The sequence below is a fragment of the Eulemur rufifrons genome, chromosome 1 (assembly GCF_041146395.1).
Source record: "Eulemur rufifrons isolate Redbay chromosome 1, OSU_ERuf_1, whole genome shotgun sequence".
Taxonomy (NCBI): domain Eukaryota; kingdom Metazoa; phylum Chordata; class Mammalia; order Primates; family Lemuridae; genus Eulemur; species Eulemur rufifrons.
This window is the reverse complement of record NC_090983.1, coordinates 82,947,040-82,963,828: the sequence shown is the minus strand read 5'-3', so window position 1 is coordinate 82,963,828 and position 16,789 is coordinate 82,947,040. Positions and strand designations below refer to the sequence as shown.

At 36.5% G+C, this 16,789-nt stretch overlaps 1 protein-coding gene across 1 annotated transcript in view; it reads right to left on the bottom strand.

Annotated features, from left to right (window-relative positions):
- Positions 1-1,101: 1,101 nt before the first annotated feature.
- Positions 1,102-16,789, bottom strand: part of NXPH2 (neurexophilin 2) — a 106,824-nt gene continuing 91,136 nt past the window's right edge. Inside the window, exon 2 of the mRNA XM_069473084.1 lies at positions 1,102-3,609. Coding sequence (XP_069329185.1) covers positions 2,866-3,609 — 744 coding nt within the window. The 3' untranslated portion in view covers positions 1,102-2,865. The remainder of the gene's footprint in view (positions 3,610-16,789) is intronic.

The window sequence follows — 16,789 nt, the reverse complement described above, 5'->3', positions numbered from 1 at the left end:
GATGTAAAGGCTCTATCCTGACTTTATTTTTCTACAGTTTTAATTTTTAAATGGGTAGAGTTTATGGAATTCATAGATAAATTACTATGCTGAGTATTTTTGAGGGAGAGCATTTCCACACATTTTCCTGTTTAGTTTTGGCTTTTGGCAATTATTTCTGTTGTCTCAAAATACCTGCTTCAATTTACCTTTCTTATATAATACAAGACCTGGGACTAGGAGTCAGGAGAAATGCATTTCAGTTGGGTTTGCCACTTACTGCTGGGCACATCCTTTGCCTTCATAGAGTCTTGGGTTTACTTGTCTGTCAAATGAGGGGAATGGAGACGATAATGTAGGTTGCACTGCATTTGAAATGCCACTGTTGTATACTCTAATATTGGGCTGATCGGTTTTCTTTATTCGATTATCAGTCTGCCTATGTAATTTTAAATTTTAAAAAGTCCTCGTCTTTTAATTTTTGAACAATTTGTGATTGGGTGCAAAATTAGCTTACATGAATGTCCTTTTCCTCAACTGCAGGACTAAAAGGCAAAAATGGCTTTCTAGAAATGTGCATATTTGCTCGTTAAACTGGGGTCTGATTTATATTGTGCCAAGTACCATTACTGACAATTATGTAGGCTTTGAAATGAAATTATGATTTAGAAATATATGTGGCATATGTTCCACCCCAATTTAAAAGTGTGCTTATGGAAAACTTTAAAAAAAAATTCCACAAACCCTACTAAAATCTAAGAGTTGCACGAATCAATTTACAGGGTTTATTCCTTTGCATAGAAGTAATGTTCATATCTCTCAACTTCTGAACAGCAGACAGTTTTAAATCTCATTTCATGTTGTAATAATGATAATAACAACCACAATGGCAGCTCCCATTTATAGAGTTCTTACTGGATCCCAGGCTATTCCCAAATGCTTTATGTGAATTATCCTTTTACTCTAAATCTCCACAGCCAGGCTGCCCCATTTAATATGTATGTAAGGAAAACCTTAATGCTCAATTGGTATTAAACACACTAAACACACACACACAGAACAAACCCTTGTGAGGAAAAGAATCAAGGAGAACAGAGTCTAAAAAATAACCACCCTGAAGTCATGTGACAGATCTAGCAAATTCTTTTTATTTACATAGAAGTGTGTACACATACTTTCTCTGTACACAGAAAATTCTAAGTTTATATACATATATGGTTCTCACGTATTTTACAATAAATAATATTTTACTCTTGTTTCTAGATGAAAATAAAAAGATGTCTCAAAATATTACTCACCAACCACAAAGTTACAAAAGCACCTGATGAACTCAGAGCAAACACTTCAAGCCTGTACTACCACACACTAAGCCTAGTACAATTTTTACAAAAGACAAAATTGAACACTGTGCAGGTATTACCAGTAAAACAAACAAACAAAAGGAATGGAGACGTAAAATAGAGAATAGAGCTATTGGCTTTTGAACAGTGTGGTAAAAGCATTTTTGTTGCTCAGGACTTAACTTCCTTTAGTCCTCAATTTAATGTTTTACTTTAGTTGATATTTTACAGATAAGAAGGGGGAAAGAAGTTAACATCTATTGTAAAAAAAAGTGACCATTCCACAAGTGTCCCGAGTTCCAGAAGCCTTTTTCTGGCCAACTAGACCCTCCTTTGTGCTAATTCAATGATCGTCCCGTTCCATCACACAGGACTGCTGTTCACCCCTCCGAGAAGATGACAAGGGCACTGATTGTGAAGTGACATTAATTTGGAAGTAATCTCAAAAGCCTGGCAAGGCAGGTATCTTGGTTGTCAGAACTTAATAATTAGAAATGTTCAGATGTAACTCTTAATTTCCACAGAGAGTTTGATTTTTCATTCAAGTAATTAACTAAATTCAAGACCTTAATCTGGAGGCTTGAAATAATGAATCCATAATCCTGGAATTTCCTCCCTCCACTTCCAGTTTTCTTCCCCATTCTAGCCTAGGAAAGAATTTCAGAGTTACTCTACACATGTTATAAAATCACGCTATCAAATGACTGGGATTAGGTTCTAAACTATAGGGTGGATACAAATTTTACATCATTTCTGATAATCTCACAGCATCCAATTTGGCAAGAGTCTAAAAATATCCTGATCTTCATTGTTGTTAAACTGACTTATACACAGATTTGTTTTTCCAATGCACCAGTACTATGACTCAGATGAGAGTTATAAAGATGGTGGCCAACACAGGGCTAAGTGCTTAAGTCACATTCCACTCAACTCTAGCTCAGATGGTATGTACTCGGTTCCATGGTGACACTGAAACTTCACACACAAGCTTTGAAACAAATTTTACCCTTTCATCTCTCATATCAATAACGGCACAGATGTGGGGAAAGAGACAGTAATAAAAAAAAGATTCCAACATCAGAAACAATTCATCTATCAAATACAATCTTCTCAGTTCCTTTATTGGATCTGCTATTTTTAAGATAATCTTCCAAAACATATTTCAAAGGTAGGCTCATTTCAAGGGCAATGTTTACTACGTGCATACTCCAGTTCCTTCTTGTCACACTTGGCTACCACTGATGTTTCTTCTAGAGCAACAGTAATATTTCTAGAACTTAACCACCTTACATGAAAGTGATGGTTTCATAAACAGTTTGACTCTTTAGATAAAGGGACTTATGATCAAAACAAACACATTTTACCTTTAAAGATGTTTCTTTTTCTTTTTCTTTTTTTTGAGAACCTGATAGGGAACTACAGTTCACTGCCAGAAACAAAAGGGATCCTTTACCATGAAGAGCTGGGCTTGTTTCTTGGTCATTATAATTAAATATACACACATATATATATCTCTCCATCCCTCATTTCTGTCACCAGGGAAAGATCAGCCAGAAGATAAGTATGGGGTCTCACTATGGTAGTTGTAGTCAGGACAGACCTTTTGCACAAGTTTATAATCGACACTGTAAAAGGCGATGTAAATGCAAATGACCTTGAAGGGCTTGGAGCACAGCCAAGACACATGGCTCTGAGTCTGCTCCTGGTAGCAGATCTTGGACGGGTCAAAGTTGCACAGGGCAGTCTTCTTTGCCCGGTCTGTTTTTTCATACTCAATGCGACAATTGAAAGATTTGGATTCCTTGGTCTCCAAGGTAGACTGGGGGGAAACTTCAAATTCCACCACCTTGGAGGGGGGTACCAAGCTCACCGAAACGTTGCCCAGACCCGTTGAATTATGTCGGAAATAAACACTGAAGGTTCCATTTCCATGGTCGACAATTTTCCCTGTGATGAGGAGGTTGAGTTTGACAGTTTTAATGTTGGAATGAAAGTCACCCCATCCAAACATTTTCTTAAATTTCCCCGTTTTTACGATTGGCCGCCGTTTAGTTCTTGTCAGTGGCTCCTGAACCTCCGTGATGTTGGCCAGCCAATCCCAAAAGTTTTCCATGGGGTCCGCGTATGCCATGGGACCCGGCTTGGGCACTGGAGACTGTTTAACAAACAGGCGCAGAGGACTGATGATCCTTGAGTGCACCACGTTGCCCACCAGTGTCCCCGGAGCATCTTTGTCTTCCCAATCCAGCCCCTCCGTGGCATGCACCGCTTCTTTACCGTCACAGAACAGCTGTTTGGAAAGAAGAAAGAGAAATAAACTTTAGGGTAGGCTTTGAGCTGCACACAGACCCAGGTTAAAGCACAAGGGAAATTCATTCAATATTATTTAGATTCTTGCTAAATAACATTTCACACACACGGCCGAACTCAACAGTGTAACAAGATGAATATTGAATTTAAATGATGCAAAACTGTGATAAAAATTAAACTGGTGAGATTAAGAACTAAGTATTTCATTTTAATGGTCTGATGTGTTTTTAGTCTCTTTTTCCTAATCTTCACAATTCTATTTTTCAGATTGGGAGAAGTAGAATATTTTGGACTTTCATTTGATAAAACCATTAAATTTGTTAAAGTCTTTTCTTTCAGGTAGAAGGCAACTCTAGAATGCTGAAGGTTTCTACCCAAGAAGCTAGAAACCATCTGACTATGACATTAATAATTCTCTTAAATATAGTTTGGAAATATTAAGGGTATTAATACGTTCAAAGGCTCATAACATATAATTTCATAACTTTTGATGTAATTCCATCTCAAACTCTATAACAAAAAAGGCATGTGATTAGTAGTAGGAAGTTCTACAAAAAGTTTTAGTTGAAAAAATATAAGTACAAATTTAGCTGCCTTTATAGAAACAGAAATAATGTGGGAAAGCATATTTTGAATTAATTAATAGGCTATATATGATTTAATAAATTTTATTATAACTGAATTATATCCTGAAAGCTAGAATTGCTAAGAAAGTGTTATGCACATGTGTTCCACAATATTTTGGTTCAAATCAAAGCCACTGAAACATAAGACTTTCTTTGTATTTGGCTTTCCTTTTTATTCTTTTTATAGTATGAGACTTCCCATGATTTCTAAAAATCATTTAGTTAAGTCAATATGGATGTTGAGGGACAGAATCATTATGTATGAAACTGTTGCCTGGAGTGAATATTTATGGATGAGTTATAAAGTCTGGGAAATAGAGGTTTCCAGTAGGAACACAGATAGCCTCTTATCTCTAATGGCACAAACCACTCCTGTAACGATTCTACGATTCTACGAGAAACTGTCAGCATGATGAAAAGGACAAGGAGAGAAGTGAGGCTATGTTTATGTATGGTTTCTCCACCGTTCAAACTTGGCAAAGCACTTGGTAAAACTAGTCTTGGATTGTTCCAAAAATTATTGCTTTTAATCCAATTTTGAAAAAGAAAAAGACATAACCTGGATTATAAATATTATTCAACTCTATGGTCTAGTTTGATAACATGAAGTTATCTTTTGTATGTTCTTAAATGTTTACAAGTTTAAGTCCTAACAGAGCTTTGTGAAAAGTGTTTTCACTTATATCTAGTTCCAAGATCACTTTAGAGTAGGAATCCAAGGACTCAAAATGTTGAGTAGGAGGTTTTTTTTTTTTTTTTTGGTTGTGGTGTTTTTTTTTTTTTTTTTTTTTTGGTGGGAGTTACATAATATATTTCTTCCTTTGATTAATTTCCTGAAGGCTTTTCTTCCTCATTTCTGGAGTTTTTAAAAATCATTTTCTCTTCACTTATTGAGGTTAGTAGAAAGGCAAATTGATAAGATGCACATTCTTACTTTTTTGAGAACTTAAATCTGTATTACCTCTTCTTAGGGTCTTATACATCCTGAACTGATACTTCTTTCTCTCTCCTGGTATTGAACAGCAGGCATATTCCCCAGAGTGAGAGGGATCATTACTTTGGATTTCTGGCTCAAAATATTTCTGGTACTGTAACTACAGTTTTCTGATTTTGAACACTCTTAATTATAAGGTACACAAACTTCATTCTAATCAACTAGTCACAGCACATGGAGTTCAGTACCCTGCCTCCCCTTTTGACTTCAGTGTCCTGAGAATGGAGGCAGAGTGGTCCAAGGGCCGTGTCCCGGCCCTCTCTCCAGAGAGAGGGCCAAGGACACAGGGACAGAAAAGGAGCCTCTTGCTTATCAAGGTCCAATTTCTCTTCTCTAGGATCATGATTCTTGTTGCCCCCAGTCTATTACCTAGTTTTCACCTGTTTCCAGGATTTTATGAGATTCACCTTGCTTGGCAAATGCTGACAGACACACCTACCATTTGCTGAACATCTGGTGTAAAAGAAATGCTCCTTCTTTTCCTCATCCTCTGCTGTCTGATCCGGTACAGCTCACTCCCACTTTCCTTTCTTTCTTTCATGGGGCATATTCCTTCTGACATTTTCCTCTTTAAACTTGATTTTTTTTTTAAAAAAAATCTTGATTCTTACTTTTATGTACCAAGCTACAAATAAATTTTGTATTGGCAGAACTAAAATACATTTTCCATGCAAAAATGTTTTTCCACCCCAAGCACAAAGACAGTCTCTCCTGCCAGCAGCAATATGCTCTTTTTTTTTCTTGAGGTGTTTGTTTTAAATCACACATTTTCCTGAATTTTTTTCTAACTGAATAATTTTCCTTCATTTAGCGCTTTGCCCAATTTTCTCCTCACTTTTTCATTATTGAAAAACTACAAACATTGAGCCCATCATTTAGTTTTGCAGTCATACAGCGTCTTAGCTGATCATGGTGCATTTTAGAATACATGATAGACACCAACACCTTATGAGGTTCTTCTCTTATCTCTAGGACTTCTGTTGTGATAGTTCTGAGATTGCTCAATGATAATAATAAATGGCCATTTACTGAGACTTTTTAAAGATCTGAAGATTTTCCTGGTAGTAATTTATGTTGTAACAAAAGTTGACTCAAACATATGTAACTCACCTAAGAAATAAGAGTGTAAAAAAAACCCTAAGCTTTTCAAACAGGTAAATTAGGTGTGATTATTTGCTTTTACAAAGGTCCTTTAAATCTTCAGAAAAGATTCTCCATGTGAGAATGTAAATTGAAACTTGAGTTCTAAAAAATTCATTCTAACACACTAATTTTGAGGCCTAAACCTACTCAAAAAGTCCTTGATTTTGAGATTGGTCTATATAAAAATAATAAAATTTAGCTAATAGTACAGGTCTATAATGTTTCTCTTTTCCAGTGACAAAACTCATTGGCAGTACCTTAGACAAAATGTAGAGATATATATTTATACATAACATTTGTATATATAAATATACATGAAATAATATGTATGAAATATTTCATATATTTATATAATACAAATGTTATGTATAAATATATATAAAAGCATATATATTTTTATATTTTAAAAAATTTTGTTGCTTTCCTTAGACCATCATATTTCTAATTTGTTTTGACAACATTAACCAAACTGGGAAACTGTACAACGTCATCTGTTTATTGCTTTAAAGTACATGGACAGTTCTCACCAGTGCTGATTTCCAAATCTAAGCCCAAATCTCAAAAATCTATCAGATAATGATGTACTGGTAGAGGAGTATAATTAAAAGGGTAAATATATTTCTCTGTGTCTTTAATAAGATGACAATTGTGTCTCCTCTCCCAATTTCTCTCTCCCTTTAGTGTAACTTGTTCAGCCTTCCTCTTGTTATAAATCATCACTTCATAACATCACTGCTGAGAGGGCAACTTGTCCTATACCAGGTCTACATAGAAGGTTGTATGACCTAAGTCCCCAAGGCTCATGCTTAACCTCAGAAGACCTAATCAGGGAAGACTGGGGGCTGATAAGCAATTCCTGCCCTGCCTCCCGCCCCACCTATCCAAATACTCCCAATAGGGAAGCAGCATGATATGGCGAAAAGGGCTCAGCATTTGATACCTGATGACATCATCACTCCTTGCTTAAGTGTATGACCTGAACCCCAGTTTTCTCAACTATATTTCCTCTGCTGGTTGGCTGTAAGGACTAACTGAAAGAATGGATGGAAATTACTGAGCCTAATCCTTGGCAAAAAGCGTTCAATGACTGATGGCTCCTCCATGGTCCAATGGATAGTCTCGTGCTTTCTACTCAGAAGTGTCTCCAAAGGGTTATATGAATTCTCAGACCTCCAGGAAACTGATTAATGGTTAATTGAGCAACTTGTTCAGTGACCTGTGATAAATTAATGACCAAGTAGAAATCAACCCTCTCAACCCCAGAACATCAATCAAATATTTCCCTATGTTCCCAGTCTCACTGGCATCCAAATTGCCTCCAGATCACAGGCACAGGTGAGCTCTCTTTGCCAACAAAATGTGTTTGTGGATCTTTGATTCCAACCTACCACATGAGTCAGCAAAGGGAGCTGAGCGTATAAAGTGTCTGGCAGGTTCCCTCATTCCCGAACAGATCACTTCTGTGATACGACATGCTGGGAGAAGACTGTAGGTGGTTTTGAACCTGTTGGCAAACCACTCTGTCCAAGGCAAGACTGTTAGATGTTATCTATAAAACCCATGGCTGTATCCCCCTGGTTACTTTTGTACTTGCTGGGGCTCTTCATGCTAATTTCAGAATCACTGCTGTCTTTGGTCCCATCATATTACAATAGCAATGCAAAAACAGTTAACCTCAAGCACAAAATGGAGCTTTAAAAAGGGGAAGAAAGAGGAATTGCTGTGTTTTATCTGTTTGAACATTCCCTGTTTTCAACACATTTATCAAAGCTTAAGTAATTTATGTCTTGGCAGGGTGTATCAATTTCACAAAGCACACACATTAGCTAGATACAATGATATCATATTAGCTCTTTTCTGCATCTTACAGAAGAGCTCAAAAAGATTAATAAAAGCTCAAACCTCCATCAATTAAATGGAGCAGGTAGAAGGAGGGGAGTAGAGAAATAAGACTGTATTTCATTTCAGTTCTTTTGTTTTTTAGGGCGGGGGGAAGCTGACAGGTTCAAATCATTCATCATAGCAAGCTAAAGTTGAATTTCACTGATAATTAAATGCATTTTTTCCCAGGAGGCAGAGAAGCTGCAATGAATTTTATAGTAGCAGATGTGAGAACTGTCAGGAGTTATGGAAATAATTTATAAACTAAAAAGCATCTTCCTCTGCAAACATTGTATCAGAAGAGTCTTTTCTTTCAGCTGTATCTGCTATGTATTTTTTAATAAACATTTTATTTTGGAATAATTTTAGTTTATAGAAAAGTTGTATAGTACAAGGAGTTTCCACACACCCTGAACCCAGTATTTTCTATTGTTAACATCTAACACTACGGTATACTTGTCAAAATTAAAGAACCAATACTGCTACCTTGTTATTAGCTAAAGTCCAAACTTTACACAGATGTCTTCAGCTTTTCCTTAATGTCCTTTATCTGTTCCAGGATCCCACATTACATTTGATCAACGTGAAACTTTTAGTCTTGGCTGCAACAGTTTCTCAGACTTTCCTTGTTTTGGATGACTTTGAATGCAGTACTGGTCAGATATTTTGTAGAATGTACCTCAGTGTGGGTTTGTCTGATGTTTTTCTCGTGATTACAGTTGGGTTATGGGATTTGGAAAGAAAGAACACAGAGGTAAAGTGCCTCTTTCGTTCTTTCCTCTAAAGGGTACGTGCTAAGAAACTTGTCACTGTGATGTTAATCTAGATCTCTTGGCTTAGGTAAAGAAGATTTTTTCCTTTTAAAGTTTTGCTTTTAGAATTCTCTTAAGGCTTGTAAGCTTTTGTTATGAAGGGTTGTAAACTTTTGCTATCATAACCTTAGTTTAATTTCCCTTTAATTCAGTATTGTTTGGTTTAGGATTGACTTTTTTAACGTCAGAAACTTTCAAATATTTCAATTTATAACTCTATTAGCATCACTAAATTATCTAAAATAAACTTAGAGTTGGTTAGGAACTCACAGGCTATTTCTAAATTATTCTGGCAATTTTATAAGCTATTAATATGTTTGTCATCATTATCATTAGGATTGCTAATTTATTTTATACTCATTCTTTAAACATTTGGCCCACTTTGATAATTGATAGCTCAACAAAGAAGAGCTTATTCCATGAATATCTTTTATAGCTTTGGAATTACTTGCTGACTACTTTAGATCAAATGGACCTTTTCAGTTTAGGAGCCAGTCCATTGTACTTGATTGTACACATCCAATGAGAAAGTATCAGCCTTTAAGTGGAGCGTTCTTTCTAGTTATACCTGCTTACCAAAGGCAATGGACCTAATGAAAGAAACCTTCACAAAGGACTGTTCTATACTTCTAGTGCTCTGGTGGTGCAGGGAAATGAATGCTACTTGGTTTCCTTTGGGTTCTATGACAGTCAAATCTTTGCCATAATATATAGAAAGGATATCTTTTTTCTATATGTTCATCACTGTGATAGCTTTGCTGCTTCTCTGGAACTACATATCTGGTCCGGCTGGGTCCTAAACTGCGAGGGGAAAAGATTTCTCAACACTTAGTGAATAAAAAGGAATTGAAAAGCATTTTAAAATTAAGCTTCTAGGGTTCAAATTCCATTCCATATATATATCATGCCATTATCAGAACAGTCCTAACAGGTAGTATTTTTCTTACTTGAAGAGACACCAAGGGAAGAGATATTGCTACCTTCCTTGCTGTCCCAGGAGAGTATCTAACAATCCTAACAGAGGCATTTATTTAGCACATACTGACTCTTCACTTACATGGCACCAGGGGAGTGGGAGGGGCCTGAATTTCCCAAGTAATTGAAGCTGAGCCCTCTAAAGGGCTTAACCCTGTTGCCTCAAAATACATCTCTCCCGATTTAGCAAGAACAGATTAGATGACAGTAGCACATCCTGTTTAAGAAAGTGAGAAGTCTAAAACAGTTTAGAAATATTTCCATAAAAATATTATTTTATTTTTGCAGGATCAAGTTTATTGCTCTATTGCTTCACTGACTTTTGCCTATACTTTCAATCACAGGAATGCTATTCTACTCCCATATTGCACTTGCAAATCACTGGACTGGGAGAAAAAGTAGAGTGTCCCAACCAAGTCTTGCAGAAAAGAATCTGGTGCCACATTCTCCAGTGGCTGAATTTACCCCATCAGAAAAATTGTTGCCAAGAGCAATAGAATGAATGAAAAAAGCAGTGGCAATGAACTCAGTCAGGACAAGTAAGACCAAAGCAGGGAAAAGCAAGGAGCAGGAGTAGTAGTGCTTTGATGAAGGACTTGGAATCAGGAACATAGACGTGGAAATTTGGCACTGTAACTTAACCATTCCAGCATTCTGGGCGATCCACGTCCTCTCTCTGAGCCCGCTTATCCTAACAGTAAAATGGTAAAAGGCCCAAGGTAGGGTTGCACATCAAAGAGATGACGGAGGCTGTGACATGGAGTGAGGCTAATTAGAGTGAGGCTGGTCTATAGGCAGGGACCCTTGTAAGGAGGTGAATCTTGCAGTGCAGAGAAGTGAGGGGACCCTCAACCATGCTCACAAATGCATTCATTCATTTTTAAATTATTTATTCAACACACACTTTTAAATGTATTCCAGGGGTCCACATCTGTACTCCAGGCATCGCATCGGGAGTACACTGCTGAACAGATCAGACACAGTTCCTATCTTCATGCAATTTTCATAAGAGCAATGAAAAGAAACATTGGAGAAATAATCATACATAAATTATAATTCACTTATTTGTAGTTGTCGTAAGGGCCTCTGTCTCTCTCTATATTCATATATATGTGTGATATATATGTATATAATTTTAGTATATCAGGAGGTGGGAAGTGCTAATCCTAATTAAGGGAACAAGGTAAGCAATAGGGCGGGGAGTGAACAGAATTGAGCAATTAATATCTTTATTCAGGTGAGAGAAATGAAATCCAAGATTTACCGGTTGATAGTTGATAAAGACTGAATTTGTGACAAGAAAACGAATCAATCTTTGTATTTATATTCTTTTATCTCTTGTTCCAAATTGTGTATCAATTTGTTTATAATTACTAATGGGAGTGTGATAACATTATAAGACAATAGTTATATTTTTTTCTAGTGAAGGATAATTTGGTGACTTTTTCAAAACCATAAATAGCTTCTGATGTTCAGTCTGTGCTGAGTTCCTGCCTTGCAGCCACAGTGCTCGGAAGTGACAGCCTCCGCAGACCTTGTTTTTCACCCTTTTACCTCCAAAGAGCTGTCGAAGGTTTATGATATATACTCTTGGGGTCCAGGGCCCTTTGTCATGATTATGGTATAACCCTCTTCTATAACTCTACATAATTAATATGATATATATTAATGCCACTTGGTAATTACCTAAGTATGTTCTGGATAGATAAGAATATTCTGAAATAATATGGGTTTGTCTTTATGTTTATAGGGATGCTAAAAATATGTTAACAGACAACAAATCTAGCTAACGTCCATGACTTTCATGAGGATTGATGAATGTTCTACATAAAAGGCAAAGCAAAATAGCCCAAATTTCCCCCATAATCATAATATTGGAGAGGCATTATACTTAAAGAGAATGTTTTCAGTTTTCTGTGTTTATGCTGAATATAAAATATTCACAGTCTATACTGGTTTACTGTGAAAACACTTGCTGTAACATATACAATACACAATGTATAGACTGCATAGATCACCTACCATTAAGAAGGAAGATCATGACTATCATACAGTACATCAAATATGTAGCCCTCTACCTGACAAAGAAGAAAAATTTGACTTTCCTGACTTAGGCAGAATGAACTGAACGCTCCAAACGTGTGGATTTAAAACCAGGTGAGAGAGTTGGCTTTTCCTTGATAACAAGACTGGCATATGCTCCAAGAGATAAATTGATACAAATCTGTACAAATATTTTTTAAAAGCAGCTAGCTCGTCCCTCATGGGTATCCTAAAAGCATTTATTATTGTTCTTTCAGAATGATGACTATCACTAAGTGCCAGTTTAGAAGAATAACTGTTTTGATTAGTAGATTTGTTTATAGTGTTGTTATTGATGGAATCTATACAGCTGGTCATTAATTATTTCACTGGGGTTATTAGTAAAAGCCAAGAACCCCAAAGTGACCACTGTTCTACAATCTAAAGGTGGCTTGTAGATCCCTTTACAGCTAAAGAATTACAGAACCAATAATGAAAGGTGGCCCAAAGCCTCATTTTTGTTGCTTACATATAACTTGTATAATTAGATTGCTTTAACAATTCTATCCTGTAACTTGCAATTAAAACTAAAACCGCAACCTTCTCGGCAGAAAAATCAAACAAACAAAAAACCCCTAAAAACCTTGTCATGCTCAAACTCAACATACCATTAAGTTTTTGCTTGCAAACGAATCTTGGAAAGCATTTACTCTGAGTAGAAATTCTACACAATATCATCACTGCTGACAAAACAGGAGCACGTATCTGCTGGACAACATACAATGCTATATTGATGATTAGTAGTGTGGCTTGCCCAAGAGTCATATTTCTGGTGCTCCATTACTGAACTGTCACAGCAGATTAAAAGAAGAATGACAAAAAAAGGAATGAAGAATAATAGAATCAAACATACATCAATGTGTTAATTGTACCTATTAATATTTTGTGGCATAATGTGGCATTGTGTCAAAATTCATTTTGCAAGTTGAAAAACAAATGATTGCTTAGGAGAAGAAAGCTAAAAAGTGGACATCCTTTCTGCTGAGAGTGGCAAATTCATTTTACCTTCCAGATATCTTTTAATAGCTACCCTTTACATTTTTCTAAATTGATACAGGAACTAACAGGAAACATAAATGTGAAGACAGAAATCTTAACACTAAGAGCCAAAAAAACTAGATTGCAATGCTTGGCAGTAGTTTTATTGCTAAGGTTAAATATGGCAATTCTTATTTTATCTTGATGACAGTAATCTGAAGAATCAGTGACACAAGCTTCTGCAAAAAAATTAGTAAAAATATACATGTGCACACACAATCTAGACACACAGAAATATCATGTGTGCACGCACATACCATAGTTCTCTGTAAATATTTAAGGAAATGGTGTCAAAGAAAACTTAGATCATATTTTGTATTAGAAAGCTTAATTAAAAGAGCTCTTTAGCAGGTTATGAACAGGCTGGAAGCAAATATTAAAGATGCCTTGTTGTAAAGGGCTGCTAAATATGATATGGTCATATTTCCTGAGTAAAATAGGGTCAATTTGCTGTCTCATTTAATGCAAGTTTTGCAAAGTCAAACAAGGTATTCTTTTGATAATTTAACAGATTGAAACAGTCCTTTCGTTGCTAAGGAGTAAATGACTCAGCATGGTAAGTAGCACTTCTACTTTCATCCATGTGTTTCACTACTTACAAACCCCATCCAAGTTTTCAATGAGAGAGATGAGCTTCACATGGTAAGAACACAAAAATGCTTCTGAAATATGATGGCCTGGGAGAGACAACATGAATCTGTGTCTTGACCGCTAAAAGTTGGCATTTTAAAAGGAACACTGCAACAGAGAGAAGAACAGTCAAATGAGGAGGGTACATGCCAGATGATTCTATTTCCATGTCAGTTTAGGCAGGGTTTCAATGAGGGATGAGGAAATTTATGAGGGGAAAAGGGGAGAGGCCATAGGAGGTGCAGGTTAGAAGTGCATCTGGGTATGGCTTTGTATGTTACCATCAAAACCATGTGATATTTCAATTTTCAGGTACCAATTTGGAAATTAGCACACACTAGCTGTGCTGGTCAGTTTTATGTGTCCACTTGGCTAGGCTATAGTATCCAAACTCTAGTCTAGGTGTTACTGGGAAGGGATTTTGCAGATGTGATTAATATCTACAAGCATTTGCCTTTTTGTTGTTGTTGTTCACCATGTTAGCATTTATTGGTTACATTCTTTTACCAAACATGACATTGGTTAATTTAAAATAAATTTTCAAACCGTCTTAGACACATAGTGTAATAGTTCACTTAAATCTAAATATTCATAGTGTGTTGAGGATTTTTACAGGCTCTTCCATAAATGTGCTACTTTACTATGATCCAATAGAAATATGTTTTGTAAGATCAGTGACAGTTTACAAACTATAAAATATTTATTTAATAAAAAATATAAATGCATCTTACTTGTGCATATGAAATGGATAATTGTGTTAAAATTATTTTTGCAACAATCATGGCTGACATTTATTCTGGGAATTGCAGAGCCTTCATATATAACCTCATTTGATTCTTACACCTACTTTGGGGAGGTAATGTAGGGCAGGAAATAGCCTTAGAGAGGTTAAGTGGCTTGTCCAACGTCCAAGTATTGAGAGGCGACGATAAATCTAGAAATCAGGTCTTTGTATAAGGTCATTGCTCTTTCCACACGAATACTCTAATGGACCTGACACCAAAAACAAACTTAAAAAACTTAATTAATACGATATATTTGCCTTATAAATAAAAATATTTTTTCTCATACAGTAAAAAGTTTATCCTAGAAAATAAAACTAAGAAAATTGGGAAAAATTAAAGTCTGATAACAGCTGTCAATATTTTAATATTTAATTCATATTTTCTCTCTGTGTAATATAGATAATATATATTTTATATATTATCTTTAATTATTTTTCAGGAAGATATATTGCATTCAGTTGCATAAATAATACATATTTTACATATTATCTTTATTTTTAAGGAAAATTTATTGTTTTCAGTTGTGTAATAGTTTAAATGCTCTGGAAGAAAAAAATCTTACCATCACTACAAGTAAACTATAAATCCAAACCAGGGTCAATTTTCTCTAGACTTCCCCCTAAATCTGCAATGGCACTTTCCTGTTCTAGTATTTGTCATCAAAGTCCAAATCAGAAGGATCTTGCACTGTTCTGGGCAGGAGCAAGCTCACTGTCTTCTGGGCCTGCTGGGCTAGCAGCCCTGCCCTGTCAGCACAAGGAGTTCCCATCAGCCCAGGTCTCTGCGTCCATGGCTCTGCCCTCAGAGTCCTGCTTTTTGTAAAAAAATATTTCATTTATTTATTTTAGAGACAGGGTCTTACTATGTTGCCTAGGCTGGTGTCAAACTCCTGACCTCAAGTGATCCTCCCTGCCCTCAGAGTCATACTTTTTGTGTTCTTATTTCAGCATATTGTGGGGGTACAAAAGTTTAGGTTACGTATGTTGCCCTTGCCCCTCCCCCCCCCCAGAATCAGACGTGTCCATCCCCTAGACAGTGCGCATCACAATTTATTTATTTTAGAGACAGGGTCTCACTATGTTGCCTAGGCTGGTCTCAAACCCTTGACTTCAAGTGATCCTCCAGTCTCAGTCTCCCAAGTAGCTAGGTGAGCCATGGCGCCCGGTCATGCTTCCTTCATTTCTTTCCTTCTCTGTCCCTTTCAGTCCAGGCTGGCAACAATGCTGGTGGTATAGAATTCTAAAAATGTTGTCAGTCTCCCATGAGATTCACGGGAATCCACGCCATAGACAAGAGGGTCCTCCACATGTCTTTTCTGGATAACCGTATCTCCATTGCAGGATTCTGCTGAGGTGGCAAATTAGATCCATATATTGGCAAAAGTTTCCCAGTCATGCTTTTGGTGTTTTTTACAGAGCAATCAGTTGACCTTAAGTAAAGGAGATTATTCTTGATATAGGGGTGGGCCTCTCCCAAACAGTTGGAATGCCTTAAAGCAAAACTGAGGCTTCCCTGAGAAAGATGAAATTCTGCCCCAAGATTGCAGCATCAGCTCCTGCCTGGGAGTTTCCAATCAGCTGAACTGCCTATGGATTGTAGACTTGCCAACCTCTATAATCACGTGAGCCGATTCCTTGAAATACAGCTCTTTAGACGTCTCTCTTTCTATCCTACCGGTTCTGTATCTCTGGAGCACTCTTGATTTAAATAATTATGCTCATGTGTGAACATCTTATTTTCATGACGCAGTTATGCCTCTTGAGTTCTTGTATCCTCTACAGAACCTAGTAAGAGACGTTCCTCGACTTATGATGGGGTTATAGTCTGATAAACCCATCAGAAGTTGAAAATATAAATTGGAAATGCATTTAATACACCTAACCTACTGAACATCAAAGCTTAGCCTAGCCTATCTTAAATGTGCTCAGAAAACTTACATTAGCTCACAGTTGGACGAGATCATCTAAGGCAAAGCCTATTTTATAATAAAGTATTGAATATCTTACATAATTCATTGATGTTCTACCAAATGTGAATTGCTTTCACATTAGTGTAAAGTTGAAAAATGTTAAGTCAAACAATAGTAAGTCGGGGACTGTCTGTATAGGAGTGCTTGATGGTGACTTAATCACAGGTTTAGATTCAGGGTCAAGTGTCTCTCCATGTTGCTCTCACAATAAACCATGAAAGTACA